Genomic DNA, 27978 nt, shown 5'->3' with positions numbered 1-27978 from the left:
GGCTGCACTCATTGATATATGAGAAGTTTGCAGCTGTTCCTTAGTGGAATGTCCATGGGCAAAATTTGCATTGGACTTGGAGGACACGTAGTTCCAACAGGAAGGCGCCACAAGCCACACAGCGAATGTCACAATCAATTTATTGGAAACCAAGTTTGGAGAACATGTTATCTCACGAAATAGTTCAGTCGATTTGGCGCCTAGGTCGTGCGATTTGACGCCGTTAGACTATTTCCTGTGGAGCTACGTCAAGTCTATGGTCTATGATACGGCGAAACAATTAAAGGTGGTCTCATTTGTACAGCAACCACAAATCATATGGTACAATCCGCCATCTTATCATCAAGCTGATCTACGTTTTGCCAACACACACAAAGAAATTTGTTTGAGTGTGTGTACACGCGTGCGTATATGAGCAGAGAATATGCGAGAAGAAGACTACAACAACTACAACAAAGAGAATGCAAACAAAAATCTGACATCTTAATATCGTCAAATCTGGCCGGCTGAGATATTCGCGTGAGACCACCTTTTTAAATCCGCCTTGGGTCTATGCCAACAAGCCAATTGCTACAGTATCGACCGATTTATGCTTGGAAACAGTCGGAAATTGGGTTCAGCGTCTTGACTTGTGCAAGCGTGCCCGTGGTGGTCATGCAAAATAAATCGTGTTCCATACATAATAGCATCGAACGAAATAAAGAATTTAATTTATATCCGCAAGCGTTTTAGTTTTATTTAAACATGCTTTTGTAGCGCTCCTATTGAAAAACCCGATATTAAACCTCTCTACTTAAGAATGTAAGTTATTGACTTTTAGACAATAAATTTTCTGGACCCACTGAGCACGGCAAAACATCGCTGCAGAATCCGTTAAAACCTGTCTCTTCCGTTTCAACTTTGTTGGCACAGAGTTTCTTGTAAACTTTCCATTAAAGATGAATTCTAGAATTTCCTTATAAATTATCTTCTCTCATCACTCCCTGAATCAGATGAGAAAGCTACAATCATTTGGAATAATTTTAGCATATTAAATTATTCATTCTATAATGTTAATTAATATCCATTGGTTACTCTAAAATCTATTGGCTGCAACCTAAAAATGTATTGAAACTGTATACTAACATAAAAATTATCTTTTTAAGTTAATTTATATTCAAATATTTCCAACTTATATTAAAAAAACCAAGCTGCGCCCAACGTGGGGCTCGAACCCACGACCCTGAGATTAAGAGTCTCATGCTCTACCGACTGAGCTAGCCGGGCTGTTATCCGCGTGCAGTCAATAACGTCACACAGTCCCATGACAACTATCTTAGTGGTCAGTTTCAATTACATCATTGCGTTATCAGTTATAAATATCCCACCACCGCAATATCCCCATAAAAAAAAGTTGAATGAAAAGGTGAAAATGAATATACAACTCTGGTACTGTATGATAGCGAAGCCATCAACCCAGGAATGCCGATAATACCGTTTCACTTAATAAATAATATTTAGCGGCAGATTAAAATGGTTGTGAGGTCGATATTGATGTGATTTTTTTTATGGAACATTTTCTCTTTTGCACATTTTGTTTCCTTTGGATGAGCTTAGTTTGTTTTTGCATATATATTTCTTGTGTTTATTTTGACAACAAAATATTGAAATGCGCCCAACGTGGGGCTCGAACCCACGACCCTGAGATTAAGAGTCTCATGCTCTACCGACTGAGCTAGCCGGGCAGTTGCAACAGTGTTGCCACATATTGTATTTATGAAAATATAAGCCAATGCATGATCGTTTTGAAGGATCCCATTTTTATTTTGATGTAAAGGCCGATTGACAGTTCTAGCAAAATGTTCGCTAAGCAAATACGCATGGTACAAAGAACGATACATAAATTTGATCAAAAATTCTATTTGCTGAGTTACTACATTCCCGTTTATGTCTGTTCCGTATGAATGTAGAGTTAAACCCCCGTTAAAAGTTAAATACTTACTTTGTGATACCCAAGGAGATGGGTGCATTTGTATCTTAAAGAGGATTCGTGCGTGCATAGAGGTGATGACTACATGGAGACTGCACAGCTATCAAGTCCTGCTGGAGGCCTTGAGTGATTAAGTCTTTCTGCTTCTGACATGTTTATATGCCTCTAGTTTTTTTCAACATCTAACACAAGTTAATATATAAAATTTTTATATCCACCACCAAAGGATGGGGGTATATTCATTTTGTCATTCCGTTTGCAACATATCGAAACATCCATTTCCGACCCTATAAAGTATATATATTCTTGATCATATATATACATATATATTCAATAAATGCGCCCATAAAAGGCGCATTTATTGTCCGAGTTCGCCAAAATTTGGAACAGTGAGCTGTGTTGGCCCTTCGACATCCTCGTTCAATTTGGCTCAGATCGGTCCAGATTTGGATATAGCTGCCATATAGACCGATCTCTCGATTTAAGGTTTTGGGCCCATAAAAGGGTTCGATGTCGCCGAAATTGGGGACTGAGAGTTGTGTTAGGCTCCTTGACATACTTTTTCAATTTGGTCCAGATTTGGATATAGCTGCCATATATTTAGATCGATCTCTTGATTTAGGGTTTTGGGCACAAAAAAAAGGCGCATTTAATGTCCGATGTCGCAAAATTTTGGGACAGTGAGTTGTGTAAGGCCCTTCGACATCCTCCTTCAATTTGGTTCAGATCGGTCTAGATTTGGATATAGCTGTCATATAGACCAATCTCTTGATTTAGGGTTTTAGGCACATAAAAGGCGCATTTAATGTCCGATATCGCAACATTTTGGGACTGTGAGTTGTATTTGGCCCTTTCGACATTCTCCTTCAATTTCGACAAGATCAGTCCAGATTTGGATATAGCTGTCAAATAGACCGATCTCTCGATTTAAGGTTTTGGGGCCACAAAAGGCGCATTTATTGTCCGATGTCGCCGAAATTTGGGACAGTGAGTTGTGTTGGGCCCTTCGACAATCTTCTCCAATTTGGTCCAGATCGGTCCAGATTTGGATATAGCTGCCATATAGACCGATCTCTCGATTTTTTTGGGGCCATAAAAGGCGTATTTATTGTCCGATGTCTCGGAAATTTGGGACAGTGAGTTAAGTTATGCCCCTCGATATTTTTCTGCAATTTGGCCTAGATCGCTCCAGATTTGAAAATAAATAGGTGTCAAATACACCGATCCGCCGATTTAGGGTCTTAGGCCCATAAAAGCCACATTTATTATCCGATTTTGCTGAAATTTGGGACAGTGAGATGTGTTAGGCCACTCGGCATCCTCCTTCAATTTGGCCCAGATCGGTCCAGATTTGGATTTAGCTGCCATATAGACCGATCTCTCGATTTAAGGTCTTGCGCTTTAAAAGGCGCATTTATTGTCCGATGTCGCCGAAATTAGGGACAGTGAGTTGTGTTAGGCTCTTCGACATTTTTCTGCAACTTGGCCCAAATCGATCTAGATTTAGATATAGCTGTCATATAGACCGATATCTCGATTTAAAGTCTTGGCCCCATAAAAGGCGCATTTATAATCCGATTTCACTGAAATTGGACACATTGACTTATGTAAGGCTTTTCGATATCCATGTTGTATATGATTCAGATCGGTTTATTTTTAGATAAAACTTCTAAAAAGACCAATATTTTGTTATACATAATTAAACAATAACTTGTACTTATTAGTATTTGTTCCAAATCGAAACATATTTCGATATAGCTGCTATGGGGCATAAAGTATGGTGGGTATCCAAAGGTATGGTGGGTATCCAAAGGTATGGTGGGTATCCAAAGGTATGGTGGGTATCGGCCCGGCCGAGCTTAAAGCCTTTTTATTTGTTTATAACCCAAACCCCTTTTTGTACGTAATTGAAAAAAAAAACTTCATAAAATTCGCTGCACGCATTTTTTTTCTTTATTTATTTATAATTACTGCGAAATATTTTTAATCAATTTTATATGTACATGTAAATTAATAATTACTATGTTTAAAACTATTTGGTTTATATGAAAATAAAAATCTTGGTAGGATTTTCTACACTCAGAAGAGACAAAAAGGAAAAAGGAAATAGGGTTAAGATTAGAAATTGGGCGCGCTCACACAAACGAACTTAGAATACTAAAAGGCTTTTTTATAGCTTATTAGAATAGAGAAAATGTCTGATCTCAAAATGCCCGAATAGGCCAGTCGCAAAAAAATAAACGAAAAAAAACCTTATCAAATAACATTTTACATTAGCAGCGTATTTTCGTTAACTTCTTCCAACGAATGTCAGTTAAATTCTTTTTTGTGTTTGTTTAGTTAATTTTACTTCTTTTTTCACGGTGTAATTCTTTTCGTTTGTCAACATTGAAAACTTTTGCCCCGGGCAAAAGATTTGTAGACCAAGGAATGACAGCAGTGCGAAAATTTTTTTTAAAACACCACAAATTTGGCTTCTTCTAGGAGTTTCGGTCAACATTCTTCATCATTACCATCTTATTTGCGTTCTTCCAAGTTCTTAATATTAATGGTTTAATTTTAATATAGGAACAATACTTAAGATATGATTAAAAAAAAAAATAATAATAAAATAATTTTTTCTTTCCTCAAAATTTACATATAGCACAATTCTATAGAAAAATATTTTTATTTTTTTTTTTTGTAAAGAAAAAAAGATAAAACAAAAAAAAAATAAATTATAAATCATAATATTTAGTTGAGTTTGGTTTTTGAAAAAATAAAATAGCAATAAAAGTAATAGAAAAAAAATATGTAATTATAATTAGCTTTAAAGCTCAATACTAAATTGTAAATGTTGTTAAAATAAACTAAAATTATATCACTTTTTTTGTTTGCAAATCAAATTTCAAATGAAAAATCAATCAAAGAAAAGTCATCGTTGATTTTTGAGGCCCTATGTTTTGAAATTTTCGTTTTTTTCTTTTCAAATTATGAAAAAAGTTTGTGTGGTGTGTGTTTCACGTATAAAAAATTTGCAAACCTATTTTGAAAAATAATTTGTTTACTTTTTTGTTTTTGTTTTCTTTTTCATCTATTCTTCCTTAAACATAAATGTATGTATGTATGTATGTTTGTTTTGCTTTTAGTATGGTAATTAATTTATTCATAATTTTAAATCGTTTCTCTTTATCATTTTCATGATGTAAGTGATTGTATGCATGTAAATATGTTTAAATGGGTAGGGGTGTATGTGTGTGTGTGTGTATGTGTTTGTGTTGTGAAGTATTTTGGTGTAAGGATATTTTGTATTCTGGCTAAGACTTAGAAGATATTGATTTCAAAGTCCTCCACTATGATGTCCACAAATGACTTGAGACTATAGTAGGAACGATTGCGCCAATAAATGTTGTTATTGACCTGTTCCATGGCCAAATCTATGGCCGCTGCTACTGAATGCAGGCCCAAGCCTTTTGCTTTCTCACGGAATCTCTCCAATTGCTCTTTGTGATATTCTTTACTCATATAAGTGGTTATCGATTTGATCATTGACGTTAATGTGGAGAAGCCATCACCGAAACTGAAAAAAAAACAAAGAATAAAGGTTATGAAATTATTGTTAATAAAATAAATAAATTTTAAAAATTATATTTTTAGGCGAAAATAAGGTAAAACCTCTTTGGCTGGGCCCAATTTCATATGTGTACAACGGCGGTTCGGTAACTTCTTAGCCTAGCACAAAAAGCGCTGTATAAACAGAAAAAAGTTGAGTGCTTTGAAAACTTCCATCTCTGCAATGAACACATGTTAAATTTTGTTTCCATCTGGCAACTCCTTCATATAAAAACAGATGTTCACAAAAGACAGATCCGCGATGGAAAAATTAGAAATGCGTGGTGTAGTTACATAAAAAGGTTCATCGGTACAAGAAATTCATATTGATATGGTGAATGTGTTAAAAGCTCCTTCATATGCAACAGTAAAAAATTGGGTTGCTGAATCCAAACGTGGTCGTACAAGCATTGAAGACGAACCACGTAGAGGACGTCCAAAAACAGCAACAACAACAGAAATTGTAGCCAAAGTACATGATATGGTATTAAATGATCGACGAATAAAAATGCGTGAAATAGCTAATATCATGGGCTTCCCAAATGCTCGAGTCCATTTAATTTTCTCTACTGGCGACCTCATGGCACTTCTGTCGGAACGTCGAAGTCGCTCAATCCACCAGTTTGGTGAGAGTTAGGCTGTGGCTCTAGATGAACCACGTAGAGGACGTCCAAAAACAGCAACAAAAACAGAAATTGTAGCCAAAGTGCATAAAGTGCGTGAAATAGCTAATATCATGGGCATCTCAAATGATCGCGTCCATTTAATTTTCTCTACGGGCGACCTCATGGCACTTCTATCGGAACGTTGGAGTCGCTCAATCCACCAGTTTGGTGAGAGTAAGGTTGTGGCTCTGGATATCTCCAAGGCATTTGATAGGGTCTGGCACGGTGCACTACTATCAAAGCTTGTCGCATTTGGTGTCGATTTTTTTCGAGCTTTCTCAGAGATCGCACTATTCGAGTCGTTATAGATGAGTTCTCATCCAATGAGTATAAATTGACCGCAGGTGTACCCCAGGGCTAAGTCAAGTTCCACGATCGGTTTATATGGCAGCTATATCAGGTTATGGACCGATTTGAACCATACTTGACACAGTTGTTGGATATCATAACAAAACACGTCGTGCAAAATTTCATTCCAGTCGGATGAGAATTGCGCACTTTAGAGGCTCAAGAAGTCAAGACCCCAGATCGGTTTATATGGCAGCTATATCAAAACATGGACCGATATGGCCCATTTACAATACCAACGGATCTACACTAATAGGAAGTATTTGTGCAAAATTTCAAGCGGCTAGCTTTACTCGTTCGGAAGCGTGCTTTCGACAGACAGACGGACGGACGGACAGGCGGACGGACGGACACGGCTAGATCGACATAAAATGTCGCGACGATCAAGAATATATATACTTTATGGGGTCTCAGACGAATATTTCGAGTAGTTACAAACAGAATGACGAAATTAGTATACCCCCCTCCTATGGTGGAGGGTATAAAAAAATATATGCACGAATTATTGGAAACAGGCTCTGAATCAATGTCACATTTTACTTTAAACTAAGAAATGCTGATCAACCGAAATCCCGCGAAAAGAATTTTCCGGATCCTTTTCAAGGAATGGCAATGTCAGTATGCGAATTCTCCAATGAACATTCCATTACGAAACAGCGAGAATAATTCTCTCATATCAATGACACCGCTTAGTAGATAAGTTTACACGGTTTGTTAACTAAGATAAATACCTCGCAAGTGTGCCAGCACTAGGAGGAGATAACCACTCCTGAAAACTTTTTAATGTTCTTGCCAATATTTGAACCCAGGCATTCTTACATGCTTACCTCTGAGTTATGGTGGCCCCCACTTCACTATAGATGGGTCAAACAAAATGAATGATATAAAAAAAAGCTTTAACCCTTTTTTTAAATAAATGTCCTATTTTTGACCCTTTTCAATAAATCTCAACGACAACCCTATATGCCATATATACAATATATAAAAAAACTTACTATTCAGCGATTTCTTTGATATTTGTTTGCAAGAAATCAAAGGCGATTTCAAAGCCAATTGGATTTTCGGCCACAGCCCTAAATGCACGAGCGCCATCTTGTTTCATGATGAGTGTTGAATTTAATGTCATGTTCAAATATCTGAAAGAAAACAAATAAGACAAACAACAATGAAGTCCATTAAGTGGTGCACATTAGTGGTGTGTTTGTGTGTGGTGAAAATACAAAACTGTTCTTTGGCAAATGAGATGACAAGAGGTTCTATGGTGTAATGGTTAGCACTCTGGACTTTGAATCCAGCGATCCGAGTTCAAATCTCGGTAGAACCTGGTTGAAATCTCTTTTTTTCTTAAATGTGATAATTATATATTTTTTTGTGCATTGTAACTTACTTTGATAATAACCAAGGTTTGGTGGTGCAACCCAAAGAAGAAAGAATTTGTTCCTTTTCTGAAGCGCTGGTGGTACGATTGTATTGCCTATAAGCAAAATGCCATTCTTGGAAAGAGCCTTCTTCCATAGCAGTGCAGTAAATAACAGGTTTCATGTTGGGTGTAATGCTAGAAGAAGAATAAGAGACAAATAAAATTAGGTATTAAAATGAAAAAAAAAAACGAAATATATGTACAGAGAAACAAAAAACAAAATTGGCACATGTAGCGGAAATCCTTAAACAAAACTATGTTGACGCCTTGTTTTTATTTATTTGAAACATCTCAATAGAATTTTACAAAGAAATTTACCAATAATTTTTTTAATTTTCTATTTTTTTTAAAAAACTTTCTCTCGCCCAACGTGGGGCTCGAACCCACGACCCTGAGATTAAGAGTCTCATGCTCTACCGACTGAGCTAGCCGGGCGCTTATCGATAGTTGACAAAAACTCTTGTTGTTTGCTAGGCTACAAACTTAGTATCTTATAATTTAAAGCTTTTTGAATAACAGCCTACTCATTTTGTCTGTATTAAAAGCTTTGTCTATGTTAACGAAAAGCATTTCTTGTTAACAACATGGGTGGCAATTGGATAGCTTTGCATATAACAGTGTTGTGTTATTGAATGAAATAAAAAGCTTCAGATAGAAATCAACATTTTTGTACCGAATATAAACTGGCCATCCCATGTAAAAATCATTTATAGGCTTTCTAATTACCTTATTGGACTTTACAATGACGGTGCTGTGGACCCTCTGACATCTATTTCAAGGGTTGGTAAGTTTACCTAGGATAAATTTCGATATTTCCCTCATCCTATAAATCAATTACTGGATTTTTCACCTCGAGGGAACAAGCACCAAATGAGTTTTATTTAAACCCCATCTAATTTGCATTTGCATGCAAGCTATATCCAAATATGGTCCGATCTGGACGATATTCAATAAAAAGATTTAGAGGGGTATCGGAACTCGCTGTGCCAAATTTCATCCAAACAGGATGAACAAGTAAGAGCGTGGTAAGTTCCGCAGGGCCGAATCTTATATACCCTCCGCCATGGATCGCATGTGTCGAGTTCTATGAGCAGTATCTCCTTTTAGGCAAACAAAGAATATTGAATTAGAATATGATATTGTGTAAGATTTCGGTTCATACGGATAAGAATTGCGCCAAGTAGGGGCTCAAGAAGCAAAATCGGGAGATCGGTTTATATGGGAGCTGTATCAAGCTATTGATCGATTCAGACCATATTAGACACGTATGTTGAAGGTCATAAGAGAAGCCGTTTTACAAAACTTCTGCCAAATCGGATGAGAATTGTGCGCTCTAGAGGTTCAAGAAGTCAAGATCCCAGATCGGTTTATATGGCAGCTATATCAGGTTATGTACCGATTTGCGCCATACTTAACACAGTTATTGGAAGTGATACCAAAACACTACGTGCAAAATTTCAGTCAAATCGGATGAGAATTGCGCTCTCTAGAGGCTCAAGAATTCAAGACCCAAGATCGGTTTATATGGCAGCTATACTAAAATATGGACAGATTTGAACCATACTTAGCGCAGTTATTGGAAGTGATACCATAACACCACTTGCAAAATTTCAATCAAATCGGATAAGAATTGCGCCCTCTAGAGGCTCAAGAAGTCAAGACCCAATATCGGTTTATATGGCAGCTATATCAAAACATGGACCGGTTTGGCCCATTTACAAACCCAACCGACCTACACTTATAAGTAGTATTTGTGCAAAATTTCAAGCGGATAGCTTTACTCCTTCGAGATTTAGCGTGCTTTCGACAGACAGACGGACGGACATAGCTAGATCGACTTAAAATGACATGACGATCAAGAATATATATATCAAGAATACTATTTCGAGGTGCTACAAACTGAATGACGAAAATAGTATACCCCCATCCTATGGTGGAGGTTATAAAAATGTTTTTTTATAGGCTCATTACACAATATAGGGAGCTCGGTATATATGACATCTATATCCAAATATCGCCCGATCTGTGCCACATTTGACAGGAATGAGTAGGAGTCTACCAGAACACTCTGTGCTAAATTTCATCGAATTCGGGTAATAAATGGATCTTTTATGGCCTCAATACCCTACATCGGGAGATCGGGTGGTCGGTCTAAGGGCAGCTATATCTAAATATAGTGCCAAATTTCATCCGAAATCGGATGGAAAATACCAATTTATTGCATCAAGACTTTAGGTCTGTAGATCAGTCTATGTATAACTAAAATCCGATTTTATGAGACCAGAAGGTCAGCTTTATATACAAGGAATACGAAATTATCAAAAAATTTTTGAAAAATGTTTCCATACCCATGACACCTGGAATATTATAAATACCCTGCTTCTGGGTATAAATGAGTAAATATCCGTGTATTTATCAAATTTACCGCCCATCTCTACGCCTCACATGTCTGTCCATTGGCCACACCGACAGAGATGGGAGTACTGATTAAAGTTTATGTTTAAATTGATCTGGACATAAAAAGCCCCATATTGTCCCGAAACTGCCAGAGATGGGTAGAGCGAATTAAAAGAATTTTTGTTTGTAGCCTAATGCTACCCAAAACTAGGGGAAACGCCCCACCCAAAACCCCCAAACGGAAATATAAGCGATCGGGACAGTAAGGCACTTAAATCAATGGTAGTTAGGAGTAGAGGGTAGCGTTGGAAACTGATGCAAAAATATGGGACCAAGTGTCAGGAAGGGCAACTCCCAAGAAACCGCCTTAAACACGCATAAAGAACGATCGGGACACTATAAGACGCAAATGAAGGTTATTTTTGAGTAGAGATGAATCTAATTGTTAAACTTAGGAAAAGTATCCGAGTCCGCTCCCCCCCCTTAAATCACCTAAATTAATCTGTACATTCATAGTATGAAAGATATCTAGAAATGAACACCGATCGGAGCAATACTTGTTATAACCAAACAGGACAGAGTGGGCCTGTGGGTCTACATTGAGAACTCAGGGATTGAGACTGACCATAATACGGTCCTGCAGGCAGAGATCCGGGCGATCACGGAATGCGTTAGGTGGTGTGGTTTTAACGCGAGGACGTCGAATGTGAACATCTTTACGGACAGTAAACAGGTCATAAGGGCAATAACAACCAGGACGGTAAGGTCACGAACATTCTTGCAGTGTAAGAAGAAGATTAACGCCTTCTCTGAGGATGGCACCATCCGCATCGTTTGGGTGCCAGGCCATAGTGGAGTAACTGGGAATGAGAAAACAGACGATTTGGCAGTGAAGGCCAGAGAACTGAAGTCAATAAACTTGGTTAACCCGAGGCCTTTCGGGTCGACGCAGTCCGAGTTAAGGGAGTGGGCGACGAATGCGCATGCAACCCTGTGGAACAGCGAAACGGTAGTAGGACAGCGAAAATCTATGGGGTGACCCATATCGTGAGAAGACAAGGGTATTACTAAAAGGAAGTAAGAAGGAAGTCAGTATAGCTCTCGGTATCATAAGGTGACACATAGAACTTACTTATGTAAAATCGGTGCGGCAAATTATAGCATGTGTAGGGCATGCGGGGAAGATGATGAGACGTTGGAGCATTGCCTATGTCATTGCCCGGCTTTCGCAAAAACAATTCTCAGATAAACGGGATAATATTGAGCTCAATTGTAAGATATTTGGAATTGCAGTAGGAATGTGATATTAAATTTTAGTCAAGTATAAGGGGAGAATATGAGACTTAAATTAAAGGCTTTTGTGAGCAGAGTACAAATCTGATGAAATTTAAGAATGAATAAAACTTTGCCCCATCATTTCTAATAATTGGTGGATCCCGTTATATTTAGACTCCGGGTCAATCGGATAGATTTGGAAAATATAAAACTTAAGGGTTCCTAGCTCCAGGTAAATATAATTCGTTTTCCATCTTTCCCATGAATAGCCTAGGAATTGCATTATTACCCAATCGTTGCCATGTTGCCTAGGCTTGATTACCTCCTTGCTTAGGAATGGATAACCATCTTAGCTGTTTTCGATCTAAAGGTCACGATACCCGGTTCTTTTCGTGCAACTTCAGATCGAGAACTTTGTTCTCTTTCTTTCTTCTTTTTCTTGCTTATAATCATTTGGACTTACCGGTTGCTATTGGGATCAGCCATCCAGTTGCGATATTTAGTGTGGGCTATGTTATAACAGCGATCATATTTGAATTTACAAGCCAATTTGGCTACCAAGGCTCGGTGTTGCAATTGAATGTGGGATTCATTATCGGGCTCTTGAAGATTGTATTGGTCAAAGGCGGGTCTAACCATGAATTTCATAAAGGCCTAAAAACAAAACAAAATGTTAGCAAAATGTTTTCCTCATCTCTCGTAACCATTTCCAACTTACCCTAAATGTCTCATAGCCCGGTTCACGACTCATCATATGTATCAAATAGGTCAAACCTTGTTGGGCAGCCGACCACAGCAATTCATCATCAATGGAGGTGAATATTTCCATTAGGAAAGTCAAAGGAATGTCATAGGTAAGATATTCTGCTTGTGCCAAATGGAAGGCATCATCCAACAACTGGGCTCTGGTCACACGAGGCAAAATGCTAAATTGCTTTTTCAAAGCCAACCAAGATTCCACATCATAGTTTACCCTATAATAACCCTGGCGATTCAAATTCAAGTAGACAATGTCATTGCTATTATTGTCCGAAGTAAAGACATCCTTTATGACCAACTCATGGCCATTGTCCATCAGCCAATAGGAGGGTATGGTGTGGCCAGTGCGTACTTCATTTGTCTCATAGGTAATGGGAATAATCCATTTGCTGTCATCAGCCATATCGCGAGAGGGCAGTATATAACGCTCTTGGGTAACAATTAAATCGGCACCACGTCTCTCCACATTGACCACCGGATAGCCGGGTTTATTGATCCAGGTATCCATAATGGTCTTAATATCCATATTATCGGGTAACGTCTTTTTGAGATGACCATGTTTGGTCATAAATTCCCATAAATCATCACGATCGGCATTGCCATAGGCAAATGTTTTCAACAAATCTTGAGAGGCATCACGGAAAGCTTCATTACCCACCATGGAGTTTAACATACGCAGTAGAATAGTTCCCTTGGAATAGGTGATGGGATCGAAAATACGCCGTATATCATTGGTGGACTTGACATTAAATGAGATGGGATGTGAACTATTGTCGGAATCATGTGACATGGATTCCCTGAATTCGAAGACGGTGAATGTGTCCATAATTTCATATTCGGGATGGACACGATTCAACGCAATGTAACTCATGTAACAGGCAAAACCTTCCTTGAGCCACAAATCATCCCACCATTTGGGAGTTACCAGATTGCCAAACCATTGATGGGCCAATTCGTGAGCTATAATTTGGGCAACAAATTCCATGTGTTCTGAGGAAGAGGCTTTCTCTAAATCTTCAGGTACCAAAAGGGAAGAATCTCTGAGAAATCGGTAAAAAAGATAAAAGCAATAACATTAGTATAAAGAATGAATATTTTGAAAAGATTTCCAAGAATAGAATTTTTTTCGATCAACTTACCTGAATGTTATCAAACCCCAATTCTCCATGGCTCCAAATCCAAAATCGGGCACTGTTACCAAATCTATTTTTTGCAAACGATTTTTTATGCCAAAATAGCCCTCATAGAAGGGTAAGAATTTTCGTACCAATGTATAGGCATATTGGGTCATATCCTTATTTTCGGGTTTAGTCCAAATTTCAATACGTGGCACCATGGAAGCATCACGATCAGAGTAATGAGATTTAACCAAATTCGATACAATAAAAGCTAAGAGGTAGGTAGGCATTTTTGGTGTAGTCATAAAATCGTCACGGGTAAAGCCGGGACGAATTACACTGAAAACAGAAACAAAATCAAGATTTTCAATAAAGTTGATGTGAAGATGGAAGATACTATCCAACTTACGTGCTATTATATACAGGCATATTTGATAAAGCCATTGCGGTTCGGGTGGGTCTTATAATACTGATTGAAAAATTCGCTTTCATATCGGGACGGTCAAAACAGGGGAAGGCACGACGCGCATCAATGGGGGAGAATTGTGTGCTGATCATCCATCTGTAATGAAAAAGAAGGTTAGTTATGAAAGAATTTCTCTATAGTCAAAGTTTATCTAAGGGGATACAATCATTTTAAGTTAATATTAGAAATAAAGACCTATCAGTGCATTTTTTAGAGGATGTTCTTCACCTATTAAGGAATGATGAATTAAAGCTTTAGCTTCAATTCGTTTGGAAAGGGTAAATTTTAAGCGTAGTTTTTTCTTTAAATATAATTTCAAGTAAATAACGACCACTGCTTTTGCCCAAATGGTCCATATGTAAGGTCCAATTTTGCACCACTTTTTCGATCATTTCGATCCGTATTCCACGAATAACATGTAACATGTCAAACGTGCACGTGTTGTGTTATACTCTAAAGCTTCAATTGTATTTGGCTTGTCCTCATGACCAACGACTTCACATGACTCTACAAGAAATAGTGAATAGGCGTCAAATCTATTGTTTCTCGAGCTGAGTGGCAGGTTGCACACGCAGGTCTTGTTGAAATCACATATCAACCAAGTTCAAATCAACCAATTGTGGCAAAAAAGTAGCGTTTCATGGCTTGATCCATGAATCCATGTTTACGCACATGTGATTATTCTTCACCTCAGACTTGGCATATGATTTGCTTGCTTACGTTTCTATTTAGCCAGAAATGAGCCTAATCGCTGAACTCAGTTTTTCCATATAAGGTTGGATTTTCATCCGCCTGTTATCACAGAGCACAAATTTTGATAATAATGCTCAAAGATGTGCAGTCGTTACTCGTTTGTGATTATCTCCATTATGAAATGGCAGAGTATGCTGAACACTTTTCACAGATGATGTTTGAACTCAACCAGTGCTGACAAGCTAAAAAACTTTACTCGCAGAAAAAAAACCGTTGGTATTTCCAATTCTGCAGGGGGAAGTTCCGTATAAAGTAGGAAACAGGTGAAGTGTATCGTGTGGTCCCTGGTCACAATCGGGACATACATTTTGCAGGTCGGCATCAATCCTTGCGGCTGCATCTGGCAGAGCGTAATTGAGCCAGAACTACTTTGGCTTGCCGGGGGAGGTCAATTTCTGCAGGTGCAATGGAAGGCGGTTGTTCTCCAAGGACTTCATTCACCCCGTAGCTATTTACCGCATCTTCTACCGTGTCTGCATTAATGTTGTCTAGACTCGCTTGATATGCCGCTTGATCTAGAGGTGAACCTCACGCTCTAGATCAAGTAAATCTACCTTAAGGCTTCTGGGCGGTGGGTATCTCGTTGGTGTTTTTAGGGTGTGGTGGACACCCAGACACTTGGCCCTAGAAGCGGATACCAAACTCGTGTTCTAAACCGAATATGATTTACTGGATCATATTCGAATACCTGAGTTCAAATCCCATCATGAACATCAGAAAAATTTTCATCGGAAGACATTTGTGAGGTATTCTGTCATGTTAGAACTTCTCTTTCAAGCGGTGTCGATGTGCGCCATGTAATTCGGACTCGGCATAAAAAAGGAGGTTCCTTCTTATTGAACTTTAACTTAAATCGGACTGCACTCATTGATATGAGAGAAGTATCCCCTGTTCCTTAATGAAATGTTTATGGGAAATTTGGTTGATGATTTACTTGATGTACCCGGCCATTATGAAAGGAAGAGGTAGTTTAAAAGGTCCAATGATTTGCATGCGCCGAAGAGCGTTTAGATCCATACCGCAGGCAAGTTTGGAATAATGAATATGCTGTCTATTTGGAACTTGCCGTCAAGGGAGGCCATCGTAGCGTAGGGATCAGCATGACCTCTTTTAACGCTGAATACCTGGGTTAAAATCCTGGCGTGAACATCATAAACATTTTCAGCGGAGATTATTCCCTCCTAGTGCTACCGACATTTGTTGGGTAGTTATCTTAGATAATCTCTCGTTTTAACTTCTCTACAAAAGTGGTGACGATCTATGGCACGCCCTTGGAACTCGGCAATAAAAAGGAGGTCCCATATTATAAAACTTGTATCGGACAGCACTGATTGATATGAGAGAAGTATCCCCGCTGTTCCTTAACAGCATGTTCATGATCCAATTCGCAACTTGAAATTTGCTGCCAAGTTATGCGAAATAAACTGTAGGAGGGTGTTCCGGAGGAAGTTTATTCCAAGATGATTTTCTGGATGTACACGGTCATTGCGAGGCCAATATTTTCATATGGGGCACTATTATGGTATAAGGCTGTGGATAGGAAGCCTTATACATGTAGTTTAAGCAGGTCAGAAGCCTGATCTGCAGAGGACTCATAGAAAAGTTAATTTCCTTAGTGTAAGGAGCTTAGAATGCGATGCTGAGTACCGCCTACTGTTGTCTATATTCGAAACTGTACCGCCAAGATAATGCTCACGCGAGGGAGATGGCATGCTGAAGGAGGACAGGTACCGCCACGGCGCCTTCTTGGATACTAAAGAATGGAATGGTAGACTAATGGAGGTCAAAGACTTTCTCGTGCCGAGACCGATACTAGGCATGATTTCAGGATTTACTTTCCCAAAATGGAGGACTGGGAGGCTGAGCTGTATAAAAGGACGAGGGGACTTCGGAATTGACTGATTGCTGTTAAGTTAAGTCAGGAAATATTTTTTCCGACAGAGGTCGATGCCGTAGCAATAGCCGAAGTGAAATTCTGAGAAGGGATTTTTGTGGACAGTATTGCGGTGATAATGATCTGGGATTTGAAGTTCGTGGCGGAATGTTTGGAGTTCTGAGTAAAATCCAGGTCCCAGAAGGGTCTGCTTGTCAGGAGTTATAACGGAAGTAGAAATCTGGACTCTTAGGACCCTCTGACACATGGAATTCCTAAATAATGATAACAATAATAGTTATATTATTGAAAATAAGGGACAGAGCATCTGGTTTGCTCATGTAGAGGTCTTCTGGGGCACAGGCCTTGGTATAGCGGTTTTCTCTGTTTTAGGTAACTTCGCAAACGTACCTCTTGGAGGTTTCCTCATAGACAAGACGGGAGGTTCCAGCAGAGGGAGTGATGAGATTTTATGTGGACGAGCAGGACTACTGGTTTTCACGGAACAAGTGGATCGCAAGGTGAGCTTGAACCAGTGCTCTTCCGAAAGATGTGCTTACATGTAGGCCGCTGGGTCTGTTCTGGAGACTTTAACTTTCTTTTAACAAAATTAAACAAGATATGGCAACATAAGAGACAAGTAAAAAGGGATTGAAATGGAGACAATATGGCAATCAGATACAACTTTGGAGTAAATCACGATCTTCAGGAACTATATTGAGATATTGAAATGGTTAAGCAGTTAAATTAAGAGGATGCTTTTGCTATAATGAAATATAAATCAGCACTTACACATGGTTCACGCAAACAGGGATGACCTAAAATTAACCCTAGGAATTGGAATAGAAGCGCACATATCCTAAGATATTGTAGACACCTTTCTGTTTGGCCATGAAATCAAAAATTCTTGTAAGAATGCTGGAAATTGGAATAGAAGCGCACACATCCTAAGATATTGTAGACACCTTTTTGTTTGGCCATGAAATCAAAAATTCTTGTAAGCTATCAAGTGCGTAAGTATAGGTTTTTTTGAAAAATTTTCAGAAGAGCGTTTTAAGTTTCATAAGTCGAATATTAGATTATAGACGTTAATATGGAATAAAATGATATGTCTTAAATATTTCTCATAACGGAGTCCTTGAAGAATTTCATAACACTGTCATCAGTCAATGTCAATGAACGAAGTTCACAATCGACTTTTCGGAAAAGAAAAGTTTATTGAAAAACGCCTCATATTTTATCTTGATCTGTTGATTGACGATTACGATTCTGGTGTGTTTTGTAGTTGCGTTGTCGTGAAATAGAATTGTACCGCGCAAGATCTAAAAACATGTATGAAATTTTAAGTTTAGCTTTGAAATTAAGCATTGTCTAACGGAAGAAATTTCAAAATATAAGCGATAAAATCTTTTTTCTTTAGTGGTTACTATTAAGGTTTTATATAATATTTTAAGGAGGTACAAGCCTTTTAAGTTTTATAAAATAACTCCAAATTAAATCCATGAATGTATTTGGGAAAAATTCCTTGACTTTAGAACATTAAGGTTTCTTTTTGATATCATACAATCATTCAATACTTACTCTCTCTTTCCCGTATCCACATTGATATAACTAGTCTTGTAAACTCCCTGTAATGTGTCGGTAATTTGACTAACAAATTCCATGCTAACAATCAATCTGAGATCTTTTTCACTAGCCAACGTTTTTGCCAATGTGATCACATAAGCCGTATAATCTGAATTGTAGCTGCTCTCAAATTCTACATCGATTGCATTGAAATTCATCGCGTATGCATCACGTGTGACGCGTACATTCGTTATGGTCACATTATTGATATCCAAGACAATGGGTTCAAATGATGTCAAACGGATATCACGCTGAACGCGAATAGCCACACTGCCATTGCTGGTGGATGTCTGGTTGTTGGGTTCAATGACGACGCTGAAAGAAAAAGTAAGGAGGAGAAAATATTGTTAGTAATATTTCAATAAAAACTGCTAATGATGAGAAAATGTAATATGGAGCAAATTGATAAATAACAAATAGAAGCGTACTAAATTCGGCCGGGCCGAATTTTATATAATTTTATATATTTTATATACAAAATAATCGGATAAGAATTGCGCCCTCTAGAGGCTTTAGAAGTCAAGATCCAAGATCGGTATATATGGCAGGTGTATCAAGTTATGAACCGATTTCAACCAAACTTAGCACAGCTGTTGGTTGTCATAACAAACAACTTCGTGCTAAATTTCAGCCAAATCGGATAAGAATTGCGTCCTCTAGCGGCTCAAGAAGTCAAGACCCAAGTTCGGTTTATATGGCAGCTATATTAGGTTATAGACCGATTTGTTCCATATTTGGCACAGTTATTCGAAGTCATAACAAACAACTTCATGCAAAATGTCAGCCAAACCGGATGAGAATTGCGTCCTCTATTGGCTCAAGAAGTTAAGATCCAAGATCGGTATATATAGCATGTATATCAAGTTATGAACCGATTTCAACCAAACTTAGTACAGTTGTTGGTAGTCATAACTTGACACATCGAGCAAAATTTCAGCCAAATCGGGTGAGAATTGCGCCTTCTAGCTCAAGAAGTCAAGACCCAAGATTGGCTTATATAGTAGCTATATCAGGTTATGGACCGATTTGAACCATTCTTAATACAGTTGTTGGAAGTCATAAAAAAACACGTCATGTATTATTTCAGCCAAATCGGATGAGAATTGGGCCCTCTAGTGGCTCAAGAAGTCAAGACCCAAGATCGGTTCATATGGCAGCTATATGAGGTTATAGACCGATTTGATCCATATTTAGCACAGTTATTCAAAGTCATAACAAACAAATTCGTGCTAACTTTCAGCCAAATCGGATAACAATTGTGTCCTCTTGGGGCTCAAGAAGTCAAGACCCCAGATCGGCTTATATAGCAGCTATATCAGATTATGGACCGATTTGAACCATTCTTAATACAGTTATTGGAAGCCATAACAAAACACCTCATGCAAAATTTCAGCCAAATCGGATGAGAATTGCGTCCTCTATTGGCTCAAGAAGTCAAGATCCAAGATCGGTATATATGGCAGGTATATCAAGTTATGAACCGATTTCAACCAAACTTACAGTTGTTGGTAGTCATAACTTAACACGTCGTGCAAAATTTCAGCCAAATCGGATGAGAATTGCGCCCTCTAGCGGCTCAAGAAGTCAAGACCCAAGATCGGTCTGTATGGCAGCTATATAAAAACTTGGTCCGATATGGACCATTTACAATCCCAACTGACCTACACTGATAAGAAGCATTTGCGGGAAATTTCAAATGGCTAGCTTTACTCCTTCGAAAGTTAGTGTGCTTTCGACAGACGGACGGATGGACATGGCTAGATCGACTTAAAATGTCATCACGATCAAGTATATATATAGCTTATGGGGTCTAAGATTAATATATTGAGGTGTTACAAACGGAATGACGAAATTAGTATACCGTCCATCCTATGGTGGAGGGTTTGAAAAGAAAGTTGTTTTAGAAAGCTAGCTTCTGTACTGAAATGTTTATAAAGGGTGATTTTTTTGAGGTTAGGATTTTCATGCATTAGTATTTGACAGATCACGTGGGATTTCAGACATGGTGTCAAAGAGAAAGATGCTCAGTATGCTTTGACATTTCATCATGAATAGACTTACTAACGAGCAACGCTTGCAAATCATTGAATTTTATTACCAAAATCAGTGTTCGGTTCGAAATGTGTTCATTCACCGTAACGTTGCGTCCAATAGCATCTTTTAAAAAATACGGTCCAATGATTCCACCAGCGTACAAACCACACCAAACAGTGCATCTTTCGGGATGCATGGGCAGTTCTTGAACGGCTTCTGGTTGCTCTTCACTCCAAATGCGGCAATTTTGCTTATTTACGTAGCCATTCAACCAGAAATGAGCCACACCGCTGAACGGTGAATGAACACATTTCGAACCGAACACTGATTTTGGTAATAAAATTCAATGATTTGCAAGCGTTGCTCGTTAGTAAGTCTATTCATGATGAAATGTCAAAGCATACTGAGCATCTTTCTCTTTGACACCATGTCTGAAATCCCACGTGATCTGTCAAATACTAATGCATGAAAATCCTAACCTCAAAAAAATCACCCTTTACTAGCATAATTCATACTTTATGGCCCCATTTAGAGAAAACTTTTAATTATACAACTTTTGGACTATTAAATAATGCAATTTGTTAATTTAAAATAGGTTTCCGTTGCCAAAACAAAAATTCTTAAAATTCTAATACATATGTATGTAGTTGCACCCAAATATGTGATTTCATGCCTTGGCATTCCATTTCTCAATGGGAATATTTTCAAATACGAAAAATAAATTTCTCCGAAAATGGTTATTCCTAAAATATTTCTCATCACTTGGTCCTTGAAGAAACTCATCAACACAATACATAACCGTCAATAATTCATTAATCACATATTAAAATACGATCAAATAGCACAACTTGCGTTCCAGGAAAGGAATGTTTTTCAAATAACACCTTCTATTCATTTCCTGATCTGTCGACAGTTAGTCGTTAGGTCCGCACGTCTAGCAGCTGCATGTGCAGAAGCCTAAGACTTTTGTGCGCTGTCTGTCCGTCTGTACTTGCAAATAATCAAATTAAATTGTTTTAATAACATCATCGGCTATATAGAAATTGTTTGCTTTTAATTTCGTTAATAAATAATGATAGCGCGCTGGAAAAATATGCTGAATTTCTTTTGTGTATTATGAAAATTTTTGCAGACAGTTGAGAAAATATTTACTTTGAGCTATTTCTGTTGCTGTTTCTGTTCTGTTCTGTTCCGTGAGGATTGTTTTCTTTGGCTTGGAAAAATAAACCAAATGCAGAAGTGGCAAAATGTTATCGCACTGTACATACATTGCCTTCTCCTCCCACAACTACTGGAGAAGAGTGTTGTTTTTCTCAATGTTGATATTAAGAATTACCGAGTGCAGAAAATAAACACTGAAATAGATCAGATCTGACATAAGATACTGCGACTATGAACGTGGATCTTAAGCAGGCAAATGTAAAAAAATATGGGGCAATGCGCAATGTTTATACTATAAAAGATTTGCAATTCGATATTAAAACGTGGCATATAAACAAGGAAAAAATAAATGATTCTTAAATGAATGGAAATAGAAATTAATAATTACATCTTTAGAGATCATACTCGGGAAGTGGAGAAAACAGATAAACAGTTGAGGTATGTGGTGTGGTCCCTGGGTACAAGCTAATAATACATCCACCACGTTGGCGTCAGTTCAAGTCCAATAGAGGACACACTTCTCTGTGTAGAGGATGCGACGGTAACAGCCGATCTGGGCCTTATTATTACCTATTACATTTATTTTTGGTATATAAATATTCAAGATAGAAAACATAAAATATTGGGTTGCCCAAAAAGTAATTGCGGATTTTTTAAAAGAAAGTAAATGCATTTTTAATAAAACTTACAAATATACTTTTTTTACACTTTTTTTCTAAAGCAATTTTAAAGTAACAGCTGATAACTGACAGAAGAAAGAATGCAATTACAGAGTCACAAGCTGTGAAAAAATTTGTCAACGCCGACTATATGAAAAATCCGCAATTACTTTTTGGGCAACCCAATATAAACCTTAATAACCTACGACCCATTGTTTTAAGTTTGATTTAAACACACACATAATTTGAATTCAAAGGCCTAGTAGGAAATCGCCATCTCGTGGGCAATGGTAGCATTAAACATAGAATGCCTACAGCTGTGAACAAAGCCAATAAAGGTATAATACCCTGACAAAAATTGTTTATAATTTTGTAAGAGCGGTTGTACGGAGTTGAATTTGTTCTTCATATCTTGCGCTTGCTATTGTTGCTGTGTGCTGTATACTGAGCTGGCAGCTCTTGGCGATGAAGGAATTAGTCGGGTCAATTCGTACACCGGCTGTCATGCGCTTCTCTTACTGCAGTGAAGGCAGTACTAATTAGCGTGGGAGTGGATCTTCATTGTTTGAGCATTGTGTTGGCAGAGTTGGCTTTGGAGTTGACCTCCAGATTAGAACTGGCAAACCATCGATAACCGCAACATTCGATAGTTTTAATAATAAATAACGATACTATCGTTAATTTCCCATCACCTATATTTCAAACGAAAATGAGAAGCAAAAATTAGGGGATCGATTTATATACTATTATTAGTGTAGGTCGGTTGGTATTGTAAATGGGCCAAATCGGTCCATGTTTTGATATAGCTGCCATATAAACCGATCTTGGGTTTTGACTTCTTGAGCAACTAGAGGGCGCAATTCCTATCCGATTTGACTGAAATTTTGCACGTAGTGTTTTGGTATCACTTCCAACAACTGCGCTAAGTATGGTTCAAATGGGTACATAACCTCATATAGCTGCTATATAAACCGATCTTGGGTCTTGACTTCTTGAGCCGCTAGAGGGCGCAATTCTCATCCAAATTGACTGAAATTTTGCACATAGTGTTTTGATATCACTTCCAACAACTGTGCGAAGTATGGTTCAAATCGGCGCATAATCTGATATAGCTGCTATATAAACCGATCTTCGGTCTTAATTTCTTGAGCTATTAAAAGCCGCAATTGAAATTTGGACGTGGTGTTTTGGTATCACTTCCAACATTTATGGGAAGTATGGTCCAAATCGGTCCATACCCTGATATAGCTGCCATATAAACCGATCTGGGATCTTGAGTTCTAGAGCCTCTAAGAGCGCAATTCTCATCCGATTTGGCACAGATTTTGTACAACGGCTTCTCCAATGGCCTTCAACATACGTGTGCAATATGGTCTGAATCGCTCTATAGCTTGATACAGCTCCCATATAAACCGATCTCCCGATTTTGCTTCTTGAGCCCCGAATCGGACTATATCTTGATACAGCTCCTCCTCCTCCTCTGTCCATATTCATTATTCTTTGTTTGCTTAAAAAGATATACTGCGCAAGGAACTCGACGGATGCGATCCATGGCGGAGGGTATATAAGATTCGGCCCGGCCGAATTTAGCAAGCTCTTACTTGTTTTTGTTTAGTTTTGCAAAAATTTAACTTTTGCGATAGTATTCATCGGAAAGATATCAACCGATATTCTGGCAAAAAATTAAATGCCGGTAGTATTGATAGTGCCATCGATATTTTGCCAACTCTACTCCAAATCACATGCAGATTTAAAGTTGATCTCCTCCTTCCCTGATCTCCTCCACTAGGTGGTAGTTTGAAATCAGACTCATTTAGACAATTTTGTTTGACCGTTTTTCTGAGTAAACCCTACACCACCACTGTGGTACGGAGTATTACAATATATTATAATATGGTGCATTTGTTTATAACACCCAGAAGCAAGAGAGATCAGCCTATTGATAAGTATGCCTATCGACTCAGAATCACTTTCTGATTTTATAATTTAGCTATGTCCGTCAGTCTGTCCATGTTAATTTGTGTACAAAGTACAGGTCGCAGTTTTTATCCGGTTGTACAGGCATGTTTTTCGACCTAGAGAAATTCGAAAAAATCGGTTCAGATTTCGATATAGCTCCTATATATATATTCGTACGATTTGCAATAAACTGGTCATTTGTTAACCGATTCTCTCGAATTTCGGCAGGAAGGATTTTCCTTTGACTCTTGACATAATTGGTGAATTTCATCGAAATCGGTTCAGATTTGGATATAGCTCTCATATATATATATATATATATATATATATATATATATATATATATATATATATATATATATATATATATATATATATATATATATATATATATATATATATATATATATATATATATATATATATATATATATATATATATATATATATATATATATATATATATCCTGATTTTTCACTCCTAGAACCACTGCAAGCGCATTTAGTGACCAATCTTGCTAAAATTTTGTACAACACTTTCCTCGACGTCTACCACAATATCTAAGAAGTATGGTGGAAATCGGTTCAGATTTAGATATAGCTCTCATATTTATATTCTTCCAATTTTTAGAAATATTGCAGTAAAATACTCATTTGTTAACCGATGCTCTTAGCCAAAATAAGCAAATTCGAAATTCACTTTCCCAAATTGTTCCTCTCCCCATTCTATTAGAATAGATTTTATTAGGGGGAGAAATTAATTTTTCAGAATTGGATTGTTTATGATTTCATTCTAGATTTGTTCATCTTTCTTTAAATTCCCTCCCACTGTCGAGAGTTTATTTTAACCTAACACGTATGCCGTTTTCCCATTTAACAATGCAAATAAATGTTGCGACGTTCGCCAAAAATAAAAGTGAATCTTTATTTAAATTTCAAACCAAATACGTAGGGAGGGGAACAATGAAATTTCGAATTTTATTTTAGAATTGCTTGCGCTAGGAAATACCGGAAATGATACGTTCAACAATTGGAATTGCAATTAGCACATTCTTCGCTACATCGTACGTTCGCCAAAATGTCAATCAGAGTTTAGAGCGAAAAAGAAACGCTTGTGATGTATTGGCTAGAGGGACGGACATTGATACATATGTAAATAACAACACACGCCATTGCAGACTAAGAAAGTCCGAGTACAGGGGTGTTAAGATTCTGGCATTTGTTTACAAGACAAAATGTCAGAGGTCATGGTTAAAGAAAGTGAGCAAGATTTAATGGCTAAATGCCATCTGCTGCCTAATTTAGAGGGAAAAGTGAAAATAATAAATAAAACTCTGTGTGCACTTAGAAATTATTTGCCAACTTTGAAATGGCTTATCTGCCAATAAATTTGAATATTCATAAATTTTTAAAGATTATTGCTATATTTTATAATTTTGTTCTACTTTGCAATATGTTATTTTTTATGCAAATTTGTGTCAAATGCTTTAGTCAAGGACGCTGGCCTAAATGTGTTCTACTTAAATTCATGACGGATGGCTTTATTTCCATACTTTATTGTTCCATTTCAAACCACTTGAAATTGAAATGCACTTTGAACAATTCATTCACCAAACACATTTTTGACACTCATCCGCAACATTGCATATGTATGGGCGAAGTTTGATGTGCAATGCAACTGATTTTTTATTTCACAATGTGGAGAACAGCAGGATTGTAGAAAAATTATGGGAAATAAATTTTAAAGACTGAACAAACTTATTTTACGATTGTAGGGTATTAAAATTTGTTTATTGCAAATTTGCCCATGGACATTCCACTAAGGGATTGGGGCAAATTGGGGCAAATATCACTGAGCGCTGTCCGATTCAAATGATAAGCTCAATGATAGGGGGCCTCCTCTATATAGAGTCCGAACGGCGTGCCGCAATGCGACATCTTTTTAGGGAGAAGTTTTAACATGGCATAGTACCTCACAATAGAAGAGAATAACCACCGCTGAAAATTTTTTCTGATGTGCTCGCCAGAATTCGAACCAAGGCGTTCAGCGTCATAGGCGGACATGCTAACCTCTGCGCTACGGTGGCCTGCAAAAAAATATGTTTATATGAGGGCTATATAAGATGTTGGACACAATAACAACATAATTGGCATTTATTATGGACCTAAGTTCTCAAATCGAGGAATGAGTTACAAAGGGGTTATGTGTATTTATGCACCTATCAGGACCGTATTTGGTGTGGGTGTAGGGTAATAACAAATTCAAACCTATTTGGGCAAAATTTGAAGCTTCCAGGGACAAAAAGTAATATAATGTCAGATTGGTTCATATAAAGCTGTATCCATTAGAGGCCACCGTGGCGCAGAAGTTAGCATGTCCGTGTCTATGACGCCGAACTTCTGGGTTCAAATCCTCATCAGAACAATTTTTCCGTGGTGGTTATCCTACATGGCGGAGTGGCAAACTATTGCCCACTCCATGGAAAATGCCGCGAAATCCATACTTGGGTACCGGAAGCCTCATCCAAGAAACCTATGGTACGACCAAGAGTGTCGAGATGCTACTGAAGCCAAGAATGCGGCATATAGAGCAACCCTGCAATCAGTAGCAACGCGCCAGATGAAGGGAAGGTATCGGAAGAAAAGGAGAGAGGAGAAACGTCTATTCCGCAGAAAGAAAAAGGAAATGGAAAGACTTGAGTGTGAGCGAATTGAGATGTACAAGAGTCAGAATTAAGTCCGGAAATTCTACCAAAGAATTAAACATCAAACCGATGGCTTTGGTGCCGGCACATCCTCCTGGAGAGACAAAGAAGGAAATCTGGTAACTGACACAGATAACATGATGAGGATATGGAAAGAACATTTTACCCAACTGCTAGTGTCCGACGTTGGCGGCGAAGACGATACCCTGATGATGTCATAGAAAGTTTACCTCCTTGTCAGAATGAGGTCCAAGTAGCAGTGACCCGACTAAAGAACAACAAGGCGGCAGGAGCCGACGGGTTACCCGCTGAACTATTTAAGACCGGAGGCAACACGCTGATAAGGCGTATGCATCAGCTTATCTGCGCAATCGAGCTAGAAGAACACATACCCGATGATTGGAACCTCAGCATACTATGTCACGTACACAAGAAAGGAGACAAGACGGAATGTGCCAACTACAGAGGAATAAGTCTCCTCCCCATCGCACACAATATACTCTCGAGTGTATTGTGGGAAAGATTAAAACCTAAAGTCAATAAGATAATTGGGCCCTATCAATGTGGCTTTAGATCTGGTAAATCTACCCGGGACCATATATTCACACTGCGCCAAATCCTGAAAAGACTCGAGAAAGACAAATCAACACCTACCATCAACTTGTTGACTACAAAGCCGCCTTCGATACTTCTTTACGTTCAAAGGTATTTCAAGCCATATCTGAGTTTGGAATCCCTGAAAAATTAATAAGACTCTGCAGGGTGACAGGTATTTCAGGCCATGTCTGAGTTTGGTATCCTTGCAAAATTAATAAGACTCTGCAGGATGACACTTGCTGATACGCGTTTCTCAGTAAGAATAGGAAAGAATCTCTTCGAACCATTTAATACCAAACGAGGTTTCAGACAAGAAGACAGCCTATCGTGTGATCTCTTTAATATCCTGCTGGAGAAGATTATACGAGATGCAGATGTGAATAGATATGGCACACTAATCACAAGGGAACACATGCTACTCGCCTATGCCGACGACATCGATGTCATAGGTCGGTCACCGGAAGTAGTAACTACAGCCTTTGAAAGAATCGAAAGAGAGTCAGTGAAAATGGGTCTGTCAGTAAATGAAGATAAGACGAAATGGATGGTTTCAACTCCCAAAAAGCCTTACACAATCGAGCAGATAAAGAAAATGGAGAAAGT

General features: G+C 38.0%; 1 protein-coding gene and 4 non-coding genes across 8 annotated transcripts in view; 1 reads left to right on the top strand and 4 right to left on the bottom strand.

Moving 5' to 3' along the window:
• Window positions 1-1193: 1193 nt before the first annotated feature.
• Window positions 1194-1266, bottom strand: Trnak-cuu (transfer RNA lysine (anticodon CUU)). The gene has a single exon. It is a non-coding gene; the product is annotated as a tRNA-Lys (tRNA).
• A 385-nt stretch (window positions 1267-1651) lies between these two features.
• On the bottom strand, window positions 1652-1724 carry Trnak-cuu (transfer RNA lysine (anticodon CUU)). The gene has a single exon. It is a non-coding gene; the product is annotated as a tRNA-Lys (tRNA).
• A 2175-nt stretch (window positions 1725-3899) lies between these two features.
• The window catches only part of LOC106083827 (aminopeptidase N), a 324056-nt gene continuing 299977 nt past the window's right edge, over window positions 3900-27978 (bottom strand). For all 4 annotated transcript variants that reach the window (XM_059362206.1, XM_059362205.1, XM_013247081.2 and 1 more), the window contains 8 exons: window positions 18216-18575; window positions 13952-14104; window positions 13564-13881; window positions 12384-13464; window positions 12129-12319; window positions 7961-8128; window positions 7569-7709; window positions 3900-5528 (listed from right to left, as the gene is read on the bottom strand). In XM_059362206.1, coding sequence (XP_059218189.1) covers window positions 5273-5528; window positions 7569-7709; window positions 7961-8128; window positions 12129-12319; window positions 12384-13464; window positions 13564-13881; window positions 13952-14104; window positions 18216-18575 — 2668 coding nt within the window. In that variant the 3' untranslated portion in view covers window positions 3900-5272. The remainder of the gene's footprint in view (window positions 5529-7568; window positions 7710-7960; window positions 8129-12128; window positions 12320-12383; window positions 13465-13563; window positions 13882-13951; window positions 14105-18215; window positions 18576-27978) is intronic.
• On the top strand, window positions 7826-7897 carry Trnaq-uug (transfer RNA glutamine (anticodon UUG)). The gene has a single exon. It is a non-coding gene; the product is annotated as a tRNA-Gln (tRNA).
• Trnak-cuu (transfer RNA lysine (anticodon CUU)) lies at window positions 8356-8428 on the bottom strand. Its single transcript has one exon. It is a non-coding gene; the product is annotated as a tRNA-Lys (tRNA).

The sequence above is a fragment of the Stomoxys calcitrans genome, chromosome 2 (genome assembly GCF_963082655.1).
Source record: "Stomoxys calcitrans chromosome 2, idStoCalc2.1, whole genome shotgun sequence".
Classification (NCBI taxonomy): Eukaryota; Metazoa; Arthropoda; class Insecta; order Diptera; family Muscidae; genus Stomoxys; species Stomoxys calcitrans.
This window is presented reverse-complemented; position numbering and strand designations above follow the sequence as displayed.